Source organism: Sminthopsis crassicaudata, chromosome 3 (genome assembly GCF_048593235.1).
Source record: "Sminthopsis crassicaudata isolate SCR6 chromosome 3, ASM4859323v1, whole genome shotgun sequence".
Taxonomy (NCBI): domain Eukaryota; kingdom Metazoa; phylum Chordata; class Mammalia; order Dasyuromorphia; family Dasyuridae; genus Sminthopsis; species Sminthopsis crassicaudata.
The window spans coordinates 261,005,046-261,022,852 of NC_133619.1; the positions used below are offsets into that span (position 1 = coordinate 261,005,046).

The 17,807-nt window shown below is 31.7% G+C and overlaps 1 protein-coding gene across 1 annotated transcript in view; it reads right to left on the reverse strand.

Annotated features, from left to right (window-relative positions):
• The window catches only part of LTN1 (listerin E3 ubiquitin protein ligase 1), a 95,276-nt gene that overhangs the window by 25,808 nt on the left and 51,661 nt on the right, over positions 1-17,807 (reverse strand). The window contains exons 17-21 of the mRNA XM_074300606.1: positions 14,686-14,845; positions 13,155-13,259; positions 7,986-8,128; positions 3,009-3,144; positions 2,667-2,811 (exon numbers count right to left, since the gene is read on the reverse strand). Of these exons, the coding sequence (XP_074156707.1) occupies positions 2,667-2,811; positions 3,009-3,144; positions 7,986-8,128; positions 13,155-13,259; positions 14,686-14,845 (689 nt within the window). The remainder of the gene's footprint in view (positions 1-2,666; positions 2,812-3,008; positions 3,145-7,985; positions 8,129-13,154; positions 13,260-14,685; positions 14,846-17,807) is intronic.

Below are 17,807 nucleotides of genomic sequence, written 5' to 3' on the forward strand. Positions count from 1 at the left end.
TGGAGCTGGGTACAAATGCAAAGTATTTGAGCATGGAGGGGCAGAAGAATATATAGGGATCAGATATATGGACAAGTGAGTGGAGCGGGGCAAAGATCTCCTCTCTCCAGGAGGTATCCACACAAGTACCTGATTAGGTCATAGTGGTGGTGTTCTCTACCTATTCATTCTTCTGCTTTCACATAAAGGATTTTTTAAAGGTTTTTTAGTTTTTGTTTTTATTTTTTTAATGGGGGTTGAGAGGTCACAGAGTGCCAAGCCAAGGGGCAGGAGTGGAGAGAGAGAAAGAACACATAGTAAAATAAGAGAAAGTATAGTAAAATTAACATAAGGGTTTTTGGAGTGCAGTTTCTTTCAGAATTCTTTTACATGAAGTCAGATTTGTGTAATGTGAATATTCATAATGCTTAAAGCAAAAAACTGTTCCCAGTTGAGAAGCATAATCCTGAACTTGAATGAAACCAAACCCAACTGACTCAAGGGTATAAAAGGAAAAACAAGAGTGCTGAGGTCAGGAAGACCTAAGTTTAAATCCTATTTCCGAATAATATTTTATAAGACATTTGATAGATATAAAGTGACTGAGGCAATTTCAGAAGACTCATTTACAAAGTCAGAGGCAAGTTAAATCTGGAGAAAGTTCCTATGCCTTAAGTTTCGAATGATGAACTTCCAAATCTTTTGCATATTCACATATCACTACATGCAAGAATAAATACTGAGCCTTCTTACTTCCTCTTCCTCTCTCTACATTTTTTCTCAGTACTTTCAACAGCTCTTACCAGTAAAAATATCAACTCTACAATGATGTGTCAAAAATCTGTATTTTCTACTCTAGCCTTTACCCAAAATTTCAGGCTCACATCCCATAAATGTATATTGGATGTTTAAAACTAGATATTCTGGAGATAACTCAAATTCAACATGATCAAGAGGTAATTCCTAATTTTCCTAAATGTCCCTATTTCTATAAAAAGAATTACTTTTCAGCCTCCTAGGCTTGTAACTTCATGCATTATCCTCTCTAAGTTTCCTCACCTGCTTCCCCCCCCCCCCCCCCAAGAAAATCTATTGCCAATTCTTGCCATTTCTCCTCTACAATATCTCTCATATTCAAACACTTCTCTGGTAAGGCCCTTTACTAACCCAGATTATTTCAATGGTGTTCTAACTGGTCTCACCAACCATAATTTCTCTACATTCCAAACCTACCTCACTCAACTGCTAAAATAATTAAGGTACAGAATCATGTTATACCTCTACTCAATAATCTCCACTTTGTCCTTATTACTTCTAAAATAAAATGTAAATTCCCATTAGGCTTTTGAGGGGGGGAGGGGGAGGCAGAGGTGAGAGGGAGAGAGAAGGATTGGGAATGGAACTGCCCTATCTTGCCCAGGGTAGAAGTGCAATGGCTAAATATGGGCTCTAATCCATTGCTGATTTGCACAGATTTGACCTGCTCCATTCCAAAAATGGGTTGATTCACCCTTATTAGGCTATTTTGTACTTCTAATTCTTCTCCTAGAGATAGATCCCCACATTTTGTGTCAGACTTATTAGTTAGGACACCTGATCAAACACAGCATCTCCAGAACTCCTGAGCTCAAGCAATCCATGATCCTCAGCCTACTCATTGTTCCTTAAGTACAGGTGGTAGAAGGATGTGCACCACCAAGCCCAGTTCTCTGTTTGGCTCTTAAAGTCCTTCATAACTTTGACAACAAGATTCCTACTTTTTCTTTCTAATCTTATTTTCAAAATAGGTTTCTGTCTATTTCTCACATGACACCGAGATCATACTTCTCTGTGCTTTTGTACAGGCCATTCCCCAGGCTTGAAATGTACTTCGTCTTCACCTCGACCTTGAAGTATCCCTCACTTCCTTCAAGATATAGTTTAAGTACCATCTTCTACATAAAGCCTTTTCTGATTTCTCCCAATTGCTAGCGCTCTCTTCCTCCTTTGTATTTTTTCTGTACTTATTAATAAGGATTCTTTCATTCTTTTTATTTGTATTCCCAGCATCTAGCACAGTGTCTGTCAAAAACAGGCAAAAAAAAAAAATACTCATTAATTGGTTGATTGATCATAACTGATATATTTCTGTAGAGTACTTGCAATTTCATTTTATGAATTTTTTTTGAATACGTACATTCATAAGATACTAAGAAATATGATGTAAAAAGACTCTTGCTTTAAAGAATAAAGCTGTTAAGAACTCTCCTGATGGCAGAAATTAATGAGAAAGAGCACCTGAAGAGAAACATGAAGATACATATGATACAGTGTCAGTTGACTTGCAATTTCTTATCCTTCATTTTATTAATTAATTGACATTACAACTGATGTATAATAGTGAGGGACAAGACAATATAATGTAAATAATGTTAAAACTGAAACCAAGAAATCTTAGCCTTAATAGATTTGTGAATTTTATTAAGTCATTAAACAGTAGTAACCTTGTTTTTTCATTTGAAAATGGGAATACTGCCACACAACCTCACAGAACTACTCTGTGCAGATAAAAGTAAGATACTGATATAAAATTTATAAATAACAAATTTATTTTACAGGTATAAAATGTTTTGAGCTCCTTCAAAATAATTTTCATAAGGATTAGAGAATTACTAATTCTTATGTAGAAACATTAGAAATTATATTACCTCTAACCAAGCCAACATTGAGCACATGATGAAATCCCAGTCAGTATCCACCAAAAGGGATGAAGAATACTTCAGTAATTTAGAAAGTAAGTGGATTATTTCTATATTTAAGCCAAGTAGTTGAGGACTTGCTTCTTTCAAATTGCTGCACCAAAAACACAAAGGATTAAAAATGTTAAGTGACAAAAAACTAAAGATAATTCATTTCAACCTTGTCATTAGCCTTTTGAAAATTATTTTTGATTTAAAGGTCTACAATATTGTTAGTTTAACAAGCTCTATTTGGAAATACACTTTATATATAGAAAAAAGGAGGAAATTATAGTACAGTGCATGACATACCAACTGAAAAGAAAAATATCTTCATGGTCACTCTTCCATGACATTATAATTTTTAGTATTCCATAGAGTTTCTCTCTACCATCGATGCTTCCCGTTTTCAGACAAGAATTCAAAATGGAAAGATATCCAAAACTTCCTAAAGCAAAAACCAATGTGAAAATGATATAGCTATTATGTAACAGGACATCTATTCTTTTAAAGGATCAATTTATTCTTGAATTAATAATTACTACAAGAATTACTACTTACATAAAGAGTCAAACAACTTCTTTAGACTTGGGAAAAGCAATATAAACTAGATACCTGTGATTTCACTAGTACAGGGAACTCCTAAATGAAGAAAGTTCTACTACTAAACTCAGATTAACACCTCCTCTACAGTTTGGGCCTTATGTCTGAGAAGAACTTGAACCCAGTATTTCTGACTTGGTAGTTAGCCTGCTAGTAATATATTCCTTAAACTTTTTCTGCTTGCGATCCCTTTTTGTATGAAAAATTTTATGTGACTCTGGATATATAGATATATAAAACAGGTATAATACAAATAAAACATTTACTGATAATAAATCATAATTTTGTGATCTCACACACACATTCAATTATTCTATATTGGATCGCAACCTACAGTTGAGGAAGCCAGATTTTATATCATGCTGACTTAAAACTTTAACTTAAAGAAAAAATAAATGAGAAGCTGATTACAAGCTATATACCTTTGCTATTTTGTTTCCCAATAGTTTTTTTTAATATATTTTTTAATGTGTGTTAAAAACATTTCCTCTATTTTCCTTAATCTTCCAAATGTCATTTTCCTTTATACCCCCATTTACATGGCAAGCATTAAAAAAAAAAAAAGGTAATTTCTATGAGCAGTAAATAAAATTCAATTCTAATTAGCTAATCTAAATAGATAATCAAGACGATGAAGAAACACTGAATGGATTGAAACTATAGTGTAAAAAACAAAATACAGCTATGTTTCCTTTTTTATTCATATGTCCATTCAACAGTTAATAAGGAAAGAGAAGGGTTAAACTTTCAGAACAGTGCGAAAAAGTTTTGAATGTACTAAACTAGCAATGAAGCAACCTATACATTTAGAGCAAAAAAGAAAAAAAAAAAAAGTTTAATAGTCTGAGGAAGAAACATTTATATATCCAAAAAGGATATATAGAAGTACCTACATATCTTTCAAGTTCAAGGTACTTGATACTTAACAAGGTACAATTGATAACTTTGTAAGAGACAGGGAAAGAAAATGGTAAAGGATGGTTAATAAATCAATGCTAATACAAAATGAAGAAACTATTTGTCAATTAACCTGATTATAGGGGGAAAAAAATCTCTTGTCTTTCCAGGGTATGTACTCACAATATAACAAAGCAGCTCTCAAAAGTAGTCAAAACAGATGAATGCCAACTACTTTTGATCATTCATAAGAGTACAAATGATCACTAGTCTTGCAAAGAAGAGTAATACAGTATACATGTAAATAATACAATTATACAGACATCTGCCAAAAAGAGAATAGCTTTCTTGATCTGAAGTTATTGATTTGAATTTGTGATAATTTCATCCTTCAAAAGGTTCTGAAATGGGGAGAATTTTCCTTTTGTTTCCAAAAAAAAAACAAACAACCTGGGGAATTGAAAATCTTGAGGGAAAAGTTTCAATTCTCTTCTAGAACTTGTGAAAGAGAAAAAACCCAAGTTAACATATACCCTAGATTTTCAAAAGGTTCAGAAGAAGAATATGTAGAATTCTATGGACTAAAATTCTACTCGCACAATCAGCCCAAAAGGGATGGTATGCACTTGAATGAAATTCAGAAAACAGAGAAAAACTTGCAATGAAGAGAAAATTTGCAAGGAGTTATTTGAAACAACTGATGAAGATATGCACAAAAAACTCAAAAATCAACCTAGGTTTTTAAAGACTATGTATATAATAAGAAATGAGAGTAAATAAAAGGTAAACATAAAAGTGTAGAATGATACTATAGAAATGCAATACAACTAATGTAAAAAATTCAGGGAAGGGGCAGCTAGGTGGCGTAGTGGATAGAGCACCAGTCCTCAAATCAGGAGAACCTGAGTTCAAATCTACCCTCAAACATTTAACACTATGTGGCTATGTGATCCTGGGCAAGTTACTTAACCGCAATGGCCTCAACAACAACAACAACAAAAAATTTCAGGGAAGCAGGGAAAACTTTGGATAAATTGCTAAACAAAATCACAAGGACAAAAAAAAAAAACAACAACAACAACAACAACAACAAAAAAAAACATAACAATGTAAATTAAGTAAATTAAAAGAATGCTAAAAAGGAAGCTGAAATGTGAGTAAAAAAATCACAATAATCCAAGGAAAGAAGTAATGGAAATATATATTTTTCTTTTTAGCAGAGAAGTGTATATAGAAAGAAAGGAGTCTCTTGGACAAAATACTGAATACATTTACATTGTCAAATAGGGTTACTGTATTAAACACTTTTGCTTAATTTCTTTATGCATTTCTTTGAATATACATATATCTATATATCTCAAAGTGGCAAAGTTCAGAGTGAATTATGGCTGGCAAGAAAAACTAAGAACAACAAAAAGATGATTATAAAATTTGTTGGTTTGGCTTATTTGCATTTTGGGGGGGAGGGGAAGAGTTGTATTGCTTAACTGGGGAAAAGAAGCAGCTCAAAGAAAGAATTGGACAGTTGTTTGTGGATGGATAACAAGTAACAAGACAAGGTAAAATTACTCAATTCTAAATTTTCTTCTCTGTCAAGGAAGACCTTTGAGAAAAAGGATGATAATGACTAAGTGAAGAGATAATTAAGAGAACTTCCTTGGTCTTAATCCAAATGTCCTATCCCCATTTGAACAGTATCCTTATTACCAAAAGAATTGACAGATGTTATTGCTGGAGTAATGTCAATGATATCTAAAGAACAGTAGAAAAATGACATCTGAAAAGGAAAAGGCAATGTGAGATTGGCGAGGCCAAATATACTAGTTTTCAAAGAATGGAAAAGAATAGAATGTGCAAAACTAAAGAGCAGTTTGAATGGAACAATTTAGACAAGTATTAAACAATTTTTCAGAAATGAAACGATGATTATTAAAAAGCCTAACTTCATCAATAATAGCATGCCTTAATAAACTTATTAAATTTATTTTTCACTTTTTTACTAAGCTATTAAACAATTAAATCAGAGCAATGTCATATTGCCTAGATATTAGAAGATATTTGCTTTGCCATTTTTGTAAAAAAAAAAAAAAAAAAAAAAAAAAAAGGAAAACATAGTAAATTAAATGGACTAATAGTTAAATGATTAAAGTCTTAACACATAGGACAACTAAGCAGAACTAATACAATTCATATATCAACTACCTTATAAAGAAAAACTTTGAAAAACTTGAGAACTATGATTAATTTAATAACAGACTATAAGTCTAATAACAGACTATAATTGCTTTTCCTTCATTCTAAAAGAGGACCACAATATCAGGGAGATGACACTATGATATGCCACTGAATTGGATTTAAGTGAGGGAAGACTATGCAAGGCCACCTGCTTCACTTTCCCTTTCAGAGCCATCTGAATCCAATAGCAAGATTTACAAGTTGACTGGAGATGGCCCTGGAGAGTTGAAAAAATACATCATTCACTCTTGCCAAAAAGGTGATAGACACAAGGCATGCTTTTTAAAAATTTTCTTTTGGTTAACTATGCTTAATTTTTTTAAAGGCTTAGTTTTTCTTGTTCTTTCTCAAATAGTAAAAACTTGGAAATAAGAATGAAAACAGAAAAAAGGGGTGTTGGGGCCTTTTTTTTCTTTAAAGAAAAGATATTAGAAAGAAGGTAACAAAGCAGGCTGGACATGAAAGCGACAAATTGAACTCGCATACTTAAAAGAACAAAATGTACTAAATATAATCTGCAGATATCTTTAATAGCAATACTATTTTCTGCTCTACTATGTAAAGGAAAATAATTTTATTTGGTGTTAGAATAAGTCAGAATAAGTTAGGCACAGTTTAAAACATTATTTAAAAAACAAACAAACAAACAAACAAACAAACAAAAAAAACCTGAAAAAACACTTTTAGTAGAATGTCCCAGGAATATATGCTTGGACCTATGTTCTTTAATATTTTTGAAAGACAAATGAAGATGCATAAAGGTTTTGCTAGACTAGAATATTGGACTGAACAGAACAAAACAAAATCTAATAGAGACAAATGCAAATTCTTACAAGGTGAGTTTAAAAAAATCAACTTCAAGAGTATAACATGGGAGATGCAAGTCAGATATCAGACTATCTGAAAAAGATCAGGGGAGTTTGATAAACTATAAGCAAAATAAATTTAATATATGAATATAGCTGTCAAAAAAAAATACTGTGAAATTGGGATATTTAATTGTGAGGACATTTTAATCTATTCATAAATGAAATGGTCTGATGCAACAGATGGCAGGCTCCCATTTGCTAAAAGTCTTCAAATAAATATTGAGGAGTTGCTGCATGTGCTACAGTGGGAATTCTTTTTTTGGCCATGTGTAGAATCAACTGTGAAATTCTGTGATTTTGTCATCTAGGTTCTCAAAGTCACTGAACTCCTTGGTTTTCTCATCAATAAAATCAGAGGATTTCCAAGATAAATACAGGGAATCTCCAACTTCCATAATATTTATGGAATAAATATTTATTTATAAAGTTATAAATAAAGAACTAGACCTAAAGGGCTCATTATGGCTATAAACATTTCTTATGATGGTATGTAGCAGAGATACTATATTATACAATAGAAAAAGACAAGTTATCATTATCTTCCAACAATCTATACTGCCCTGTTATTTATATATCATATATTCTACTTGTTAATTTTTAATCCTAAAAATAAATATTACCCCCCAATAATAACTACTCAATGGAGTACAAATAAACATGAAAGTATTTTTTAAAAGTAACTTACCATCAATATTACAAAGATCTTTTTTTGTGCATGTCAAAAGTCTAGCTGTACACTGGTTAACTAGTTCTTCCTTATCTTGTAAAGGCAAAAATGAAGAGAGACTCTGAACAGTATGCAAACTACCTTCCGTTACTGGAAAAAACCTGTACACAGAGGGGAGAAGATATCACAAATTTTTAAAATAACAACTCTATTATATATTTATATGGCTAATTCAGAAAAATCCCCAATATTTATCCCTTCTTGTTTAGGCTATTCAACTTACATCACATAATTCATAAAGAAAAATGCAATAAAAATCTGGCCAAATACAATGATTACTGCAAATACTACACTGTCAAAGTTAAGGATATCGCTCTCCTTTCTGCTAATTCACCAATTTTCTTATTTTATGTTTTGTTTTGTACTTTTGAGACTGGATCTCCCTATCTTACCCCCACCCAGAAGTAGAATAACCCATTCAGGATTTCTCTTATGTATTGTTATACTTTATATTATAATTATTTATAAATTTGTCTGATTCCTATTACCAAAAGCTTTTCAAATTAGGATCGTAAACCTTGACTTTTAAAAAAATTTTACAGCGACATTTTGTACTCATACAATAGAAAACAATTCCCCTTACAGAGGATATTCCATGAAAAAGCTAATATGGATCAACAGGAAGTTTTGACCAACTATTTCCAACCACATTAGTTTTTTACTCTCTTTTGGCAGCCTGATGGTCCCCCATTCTTGGAGTCTAACATACTAATGTGTTAGTGTTAATAGTTTTGTTAGTATTGCTACCTATAAACATAATCCACTATTATCTCAGAACCTATGAGTTCAGGCTATCCATTTATTTCAAATTTCCTGGTAGTAGAGATCATGGGCTTCCCTCTTCACAGTGGGCATAAACTCATGAGAGATCAAAGAGGAAGGAAGAATCACTTTCAAGTAGGGAACAGAGGAAAGGAAGGGAGAATTCTCAAGGAGAAGGTCTTTGATTTGGGCCTTGAACAAAAAGTTAGAATTTTAAAGTATGGAAATACTGGAAACATATTGGGAATGCCAGGTATTTAAAATTACTTGGAAGGTATAGAAGTTTAAAATCCTCAGATATGTTCAGAGCACAAAGAGTAATCTGGTTTGACTTTAAAGAAAGATATGAAATAGATTAACCAAAGATTAAGATGTATGGAGTGTCCTAAGAAGGAAAATAACTTTTTAATTTGTCCAAAAGGCAATAGGGAATCACTGAAGGTTTTTGAGCAAGAATGACATAATCAAGGCTCTACTTTAGGAACTCTGATTTGAGAATGTTCTATAGGATTACCTGAACAATGAGAACTTAAAGAGATTATTTAAATATGGTTAATACATTGTGTTCTTGTGCAACAAAGGCCTCCAGTAGACCAAATCTAACCCTCCTATTTTTTATAGTTCCTGAGAACTAAAAAATTGGTTTTTGCCATTTAAATATAGGTTTACTGTACTTTTAAAATAAAGTTCCATAGTATTTTGAAATGTAAAAACCATTCTTAAGGGAAAGGGACCTGTATGTGCAAAAATGTTTGTGGCAGCCCTTTTGTAGTGGCTAGAAACTGGAAATTGAATGGATGCCCATCAATTGGAGAATGGCTGGGTAAATTATGGTATATGAATGTTATGGAATATTATTGTTCTGTAAGAAATGACCAGCAGGAAGATTTCAGAAAGGCCTGAAGAGACTTACATGAACTGATGCTGAGTGAAATGAGCTGAACCAAGAGATCATTATACGCTTCAACAACAATACTATATGATGATCAATTCTGATGGACGTGGCTCTCTTCAATAATGAGATGAACCAAATCAACTCATTTGTTCAATAATGAAGAGAACCAGCTACAACTAGAGAAAGAACTCTGGGAAATGAGTGTGAACCACTACATAGCATTTCCAATCCCTCTGTTTTTGTCTGCCTGCATTTTTGATTTCCTTCTCAGATTAATTTTACCTTATTTCAAAGTCTGATTCTTCTTGTGCAGCAAAATAACTATGGATATGTACACATGTATTATATTTAACATATTTAACATGTATTGGTCTACCTGCCATCTGGGGGAGGGGGTGGGGGGAAGGAGGGGAAAAGTTGGAACAGAAGGTTTTGCAAGGGTCAATGCTGAAAAATTGCCCATGCATATATCTTGTAAATAAAAAGCTATTAAATAAGAAAAAAGCATTCTTAGTTCATATGGAGGAGTCCTCAGCTACAGTGTGTTGATCCCTGGCCTCAACTATGGCTACCAGCAATGAGAATATAAAGTAGATGATAGGTATGAGAATTATTATAGAATTATAATCAACAGAACTTGGAAAATGATAAACTAGCTACATAAAATTTTCTAATAGGCAGTTCAAAAAGTGAACTTGGGGCAAAGTGTCATTCAGAAAACAAACTAAATAACTAAAACCATGGGGATTGATATTACCAAAGAAAATAAAAAGAAAATTAACAGATCTGAGAAAATACATGCATTAAGGAGACAGCATAAGAAAGATTACTCAGGAGAAATAAGGAAAGAAAAAGATGAGTTCATTCTTGTGAAAGCCAATAATCAAGTAGGAGTTTGTGTGGTTACTACTAACACTGTAAGACATAGAAGATTACAATTGCAAACAAATCCACATAAGTTAGCAATAAGAAATGCCCAATACCTTTGACAAAAAGATTCCAAATATATTGTCATGAAGTCATATTGTAAAGGATTAAGGAAATGTAAAGCATTAAGAGAAAAGGTAAGAAGTAAAGTGAAAATCAAATGATTCTATTTTAATGTTTAGTAGTTCATGAAAGGGAAAAGACAAAGGTTACAATGAAGCTTTAGCGATAGTAGGTTAAGGGAAAGCTTTTTTTAAAGTATGAGGAACTTCATACCTTGCAGATTATCTAAGATAACAAGAAAAGATAATGATAAATATTGGAGGGGAATATGAGAAAACTGGGACACTGATACATTGTTAATAGAGTTGGGAAATGAACCATTTTGGAGAGCGCTTTATGTTCAAAGGGCTATCAAACTGTATATATCAAACTGTGCATACTCTTTTATATAGCAGTATCTCTACTGGATCTATAGTCCAAGGAAATAATTTAAAAAAGGGAAAAGGATCCATATGTGCAGAAATGTTTGTGGCAGCTCTTTTTGTAGTGGCAAGAAATTGGAAACTGAGCAGATGCCTATGAGTTGGGAAATAGCTGAATAAGTTATGGTATATGAAAGTAATGGAATATTATTTTTCTATAAGAAGTAATAAGCAGGCTTTTCTTTCTGATGACCTTCAGAAAAGCCTGGAAAGACTTACATGAACTGATACTAAGGGAAGTAAGCAGAACCAAAAGAACACTGTACACAGCAAAAAGATTATGTGAAGATCAACTACTATGAACTTAATTCTTTTCAACAAGACACTTTCAAGGTAATTCTAATAGACATGTGATAAGAGCCATCTGCATTCATACAGAACTATGGACATTGAATGCGGAATAAAGCATAGCATTTTCACCTTTTTTATTGTTGGTTGTTTGCTTCTTTTCTCGTGTTTCTTTTTTTTCCCCTTTTGATCTGATTTTTCTTGCACAGCATAATAATTATGGAAATATATTTAGAAGAATTGCACGTTTAACTTATACCATGCTGTCAGAATGGGAGAAAGGGGAAAAAATTGGAACACAAGGTTTTGCAAAAGTAAATGTTGAAAACTATCTTTGCATGTATTTGTAAAAATAAAATACCAATAATTTTTTTAAAAAATAATAAAGCATTGGGAAACACATTTATAAACAAAAGAGCAATTGCTAGTAGAGAAGTCAAAGTTAGGATAGGGAAAAAGACTTAATACTGATGACAAAACAAGATCAGAAGAAAGAAATGGGTTCCAAAAAATCCAGACAGAAGTCATTTTAGCAAGAACTATCTCCTCCTCTGAGATAATAAGGAAGAAAGAAAACTGAGGGAAAATAAGAATTCTGAGTTGCGGGAACTCAAATCACACATTAGAAGTAGTGATGAGAATTAAGATATGAACGTAATATTGTTGGTAGTAGTGTAGTAAAAGAAATAAAGGTGTACTCAATGAATCTGAGAAAGTCAGAACTGTAAGGTTTGTGGTGGAACAAAGAAGTGAAGAAGGGAGGAACTAGAAGAATACTGTGAGCCTGGTATTTCAGTACCAAGTGAAGACTACAATTAGGATAGATATACGAGATGATGTGGAGTTCAAAACCAAATGGTTCTTGAGTGATAGAGCAAAAGCAATATTTGGAAGGAGTGAGATAAGTATGCTTATAACATGTGCCTGAAGAAAAGAATAACCTTCACTGAAAAGAGTTTCATAAAAAGAAGTGTGTCATTCAAGTGAAATCTAGATTTTAGTGAAGAAATGATTAAGGAAAAGGTTAATAATGTCCATTATTTATTTTAAAATGTTGATAGCATACTATACTGAATGGTTAACATAGTAATAACACCAATAGGAGGCGCTTCAACATATACAGAAAAAGCTTAACAAGTTAGTGGATGACTGAGACAAAATAATAAAGTGCTCTAGAAAGAGCTTGGATGGGGGAAGAATATTTTCAATTGGAATAATCAAAAAGAGAAGTCATAATGATCTTCCTATTACACCATGTACTTTCTTCATGCAATTTTTTCTTCATATTTTAACTTTTATACTTCATTACATCTCTTGGTATGTGACAAGAAATACTTTCAATTAAGTTTTTAATTTAATTATTAAAAGCCATACAAAGTCACACAAGATAATTCTAAACATTTGCTGCCTAACTTTTTTAAAGAACTCTAAGAAAGTATTTTATTTAAATGCGATGTTTTTCTTTTAAGAGCAAAGGATAACAAAGATTTATTTCTACTACTTTAACAAGCCCCAACAGGATAAAATTTGAAAGGAGTCTTATTTCAAAGAAAACAGACTTTTGAAATGTTGTTTAGATAAGCATAAAGTGATACCAAATCAGTTACTTTCTCAACAGAATTCAGTTGAAAACACCTGTTACAAAAATGATAAAATTTTAAAAATACAGCTAGCCTTTCCTAAGACTATGTAAGTTCATTTTTTTCTATCAAAGGCAGTATTAATTGCCTAAAAGAAATTATAAAATATAATAATTATAAATTAAAATACCCTTCTGTTGTTTTATAAAGTTGTTTAACTTCATCAGGTAAAATGTTCATAGAATGCATCAGTTTAGAAATAGTTAGAGCCCAAAGTGTACCACTTTCCCTGGACCTAAAAGAAAACAGAAGTAAATTTTAAGAAGATTTATTTTCTAAAATTTTTTACTAGTTTTTAAAATTGGTCATAAGGAACACGTCTGTAAAAATATTATGTCTCTTTCAAAATGCAAAGAAAACAACTTTAAATTTAGCAAATTTAGCAAAGAAAGAAAAAGTCTGCATTGAAACAGTTGTGAGAAGGTAGGAAACACAAATTCAATGACCATAGAATTATGAACTGATTCATCCATTCCATAAAATTCAATTAGAACTATATCACAAAAGATAATCTTTCATTTAAACTTTTTGATCAAATGATCCCAATGCTGACCAGAGGCCAATTAGAGAAGGGTTGAAAATGTACAAAAATATCCATAACTATATTTTTAAAAGCAAAAAAGCTGGAAAAACAAAGTGTTTGTTCAACTATTATAGAGAATGCTTTGACTATGTGGTATATAAAAGTAATGAAAATACAGAAATGTTTGCACAAATACAGCACAAACACAGACAACGATGATAGCAATTTAATGAAGATAATACTAAAAGACAATAAAACAGGTTAAATATAATGTCCATTCCAAGTTCATAAAGCATAAATTATTCCTTTTTTAACAGTAAATACAAAACAAAATTGCTGTAAGTATTAGAGTATTTTGCTGGGAGATTTTACGTAAAGGTAGTATACTATATGTGAAAGTACTATATGTAGTTTGTTTATTGCAAAGTGGAGGGAAAATACCAAATATGTCAATTTAGAGTTTTTTTGAAAGTTTTCACAATTATCTACAAACCCTATGTCTGTATATCTATTTATCAAACCAAAATATTATTTCCTTAAGTGTTTGTTATCCGCAAAAATACACTACTACTACTCTTTATTTCAGTTAATACTCTTAGCTTCCCAGAAAGATCTAGAACCTTTAAGTCCTATGGGGCAGTGATAGAATGGAGATAAAGGTTGAGCCTGTTTACAAACTGTGTTGCAAGAAAACTATGGAATATAATTGTTCAATAAGAAATATAGATTCAAAGAAATCTGGAAAGTATTTTAAAAGCAATGAAATCACAGCTAAAATAAATAAATATACACATACAGTCACCTTTCAAAATTTTGCAAAATGCTTCATATATATGCTTTATGTAATTTTCTAATAATGAATTAGGAAATGTAAATTATATTATACTAATAATTTGTATCCTATATATCATCTTATCCTAATTATTAAAATGAGATAAAATGAGACTTGGAAAACAGTAACTGACTTTCCCTTTCCCATAGTTATAAACCTAGGACATTTTTCTACCTACACTGAAGATTATCTTCAATACAATTACTATCAATCTCAAGATAAAGAAAGAAATTTAAATCAATTATCTTGGTGAAAAGGCAACAAATGATGTCAGCTAAGAAGTCAGGAACTAAAATGGCTTCTTACCTGATGAACATCAGTTGTAGCAGTCCAGGTATCTTGCTAAGTACACATAAATTATCATAAGTAATGCCCATTTCTTGAAGCATTTCACGAAATTCAATTAGCATACTATATGGATTTTCTAATTCTTCACACCATTGCAAGGAATACAGCAATTCTGCAACTAATGAAAAGGAGATCAACTAAAATATGTACTGTGCATAAACACTTTTGCTATTTTGATTTGCTCAATCTCACTTCCCAGGACTAAACATTCTGAATACTCCTATTAAAAATTAAGGGCCACATGAAGTGCAAACACAAAGATAAGTTCAAATGGACATGTCAGAGCCATTGATTCAAAAATAAAGTCATATTTATATTTATAAAAGTCCACTTAGTAGACAAAGAATAAATGCTAGGCTCTTCTTTTCCACTTTTCTTTTTTTCTTCTCTTTTCCACTTTGAATAATTAGCTAGCTGCACCACTTACATTTCACCTTATTTTGTCCACAATGCTTACTTCCATGTGAGTAACCTCAAAGTTGTGTGGGGGAAAAAGTATTTCTTGAAAATTAATTTTATTTCCTTTTTTTATATCCTTTTAAGTTAAAATTTTTCTCCCTCCATCTTTTCCCACCCATCATCACTAGAGAAGGCCACCATTTAACACAGATATCTGTATCTACCTATCTATTTCTATATCTATCTAAAACCATATTATGCATATTTCAATTCATTAGTTTTTCTTGAAAGTAAATAGCATTTTCCTTCATAGATCCCTGGTAGCTGATTTGACTACTTTTAAAACTAAGAATAGTTTAGTCATTCACAATTATTGCCCAAATAATACTACTATTTATGTGTATTTGAGTGTAATGTTATCTTGATTCTGCTCATTTTACTTTTATTATTATCATGAAGTCTGCTTTTCTAAAATCAACCTACTTATAACTTCTTACAGTATAATAGTATTTTCATCACAATCATATACCATGATTTGTTTAGCCATTCTCCAATTGATGGGCATTCTTTCCATTTCAGTTCTTTGGTACCACCAAGAGACCTTTGGACCTAATAATAGTATTGCTGGATCATAGGGAATAGACACAATTCTTTGGGTATAATTCCGGATTCCTATCCAAAATGGTCTCATAACTTCATCAATAGTGTATCAATATCATCTCTATATCCCTTCTAACATTTGTCATTTCCCTCCTTCTACAATAGCCAATCTGATAGGTGAGGCAATATCTCCAAGTTTTTAATTTTAATTTCTCTAGTCAATAGTGAATTAGAACTTTTTCTATAAAAATGTTTCTCAATTTTCTCCTTTCTTTCTAATCTTGGCTATATTGGGTTTTATTTATATAAAACACTTTATTTAATATAATCAGAATTATCCATTTTAAATCTCAAAATACTCTTGTTTATTTATAAATTCTTCTAATCCATAAATCCATAAATCTGATAGTAGTATGTTCCATGTTCTTCTAATGTGCTTATAATAGATTTTCCCTTTAGGTCAAGATCATGAATCCATTTTTAACTTGTCTTTATAAATAATATATGTACCCAATTTTCTATTAGACTACCTTGCAGTTTGGCCAACGTTTTCCCCCCAAATACTGAATTGTTAAGCAAAAGCTTAAATCTTTATATTTTTAAACATACTATAACCATTTACTCCTGATATTGTATGTCTTTGGTCAGTAGCAGATAAGTTTTGATAATTACAATTTATAATACAACTTAAAATTTGATACTGATAGAGCTACTACTGGGCTATATCCCAAAGAAATACTAAAGAAGGGAAAGGGATCTATATGTGCCAAAATGTTTGCGGCAGCCCTTTTTGTAGTGGCTAGAAACTGGAAAATGAATGGATGCCCATCAATTGGAGAATGGTTGGGTAAATTATGGTATATGAATGTTATGGAATATTATTGTTTTGTAAGAAATGACCAGCAGGATGAATATAGAGAGGCTTGGAAGGACTTACATGAACTGATGCTGAGTGAAATGAGCAGAACCAGAAGATCACTATACACTTCAACAACAATACTGTATGAGGCTGTATTCTGATGTATAACTGATCAATGAGGACAGAATCAGCTACACCCAGAGAAGGAACACTGGGAAATGAGTGTAAACTGTTCCCATTTTTGTTTTTCTTCCCAGGTTATTTTTACCTTCTAAATCCAATTCTTCCTGTTCAACAAGAGAATTGTTCGGTTCTGTACTCATATATTGTTATCTAGGATATACTATAACATATCTAAGATGTATAAAACTGCTTGCCATTTAGGGGAGGGGGTAAAGGGAAGGAAAGGAAAAATCAGAATAAAAGTGAGTGCAAGGGATAATGTTGTAAAAAAATTACCCATGCATATGTACTATCAATAAAAAGTTATATTAAAAAAAAAAAAAAAAAAAAAAGACTTGCTACTGCTAAAACTCCTTACATTTTTTCCCCACACCTTAGTTCTTTTGATATTCCTGACCTTTTATTCTTCCAAATTAATTGTCATTTTTTTCTAGCTCAATGAAATCACTTTTTGGTAATTTAATTAGGATGGTACTGAAATAAGTAAATTTAGACAGATTGATATTAAATAATTCTGGTTCGTGTTATTTTTGTAATATTTCACGTTCTCTTTTATTTTTTTTTCATTCTTTAGATGATTTTTATTTATTACTTCTAGGTATCTTCTCATGATATCATTTGCTTCTGCTTGTTCAATTCTACTTTTTTTTTATCAATTTTATAATTATAATTTTTTTACATTACATATGCATGGGTAATTTTTTTTACAGCATTATCCCTTGTACTCACTTCTTTTCCGAATTTTCCCCTCCCTCCCTCTATCCCCTCCCCTAGATGACAGGCAATCCTATTCATGTTACATGTGCTACAGTATATCCTAGATACAATATAATGAATGTAAAACCGAGTTTCTTGTTGCACGGCAAGAATTGGATTCAGAAGGTAAAAGTAACCTGGGTAGAAAGACAATAGTGCAAACAATTTACACTCAATTCCCAGTGTCCCTTCTCTGGGTGTAGCTGATTCTGTACATGATTGATCAACTGGAACTGATCAATTCTACTTTTTAAGGAATTACTTTCTTCCATAAGTTTTTGAA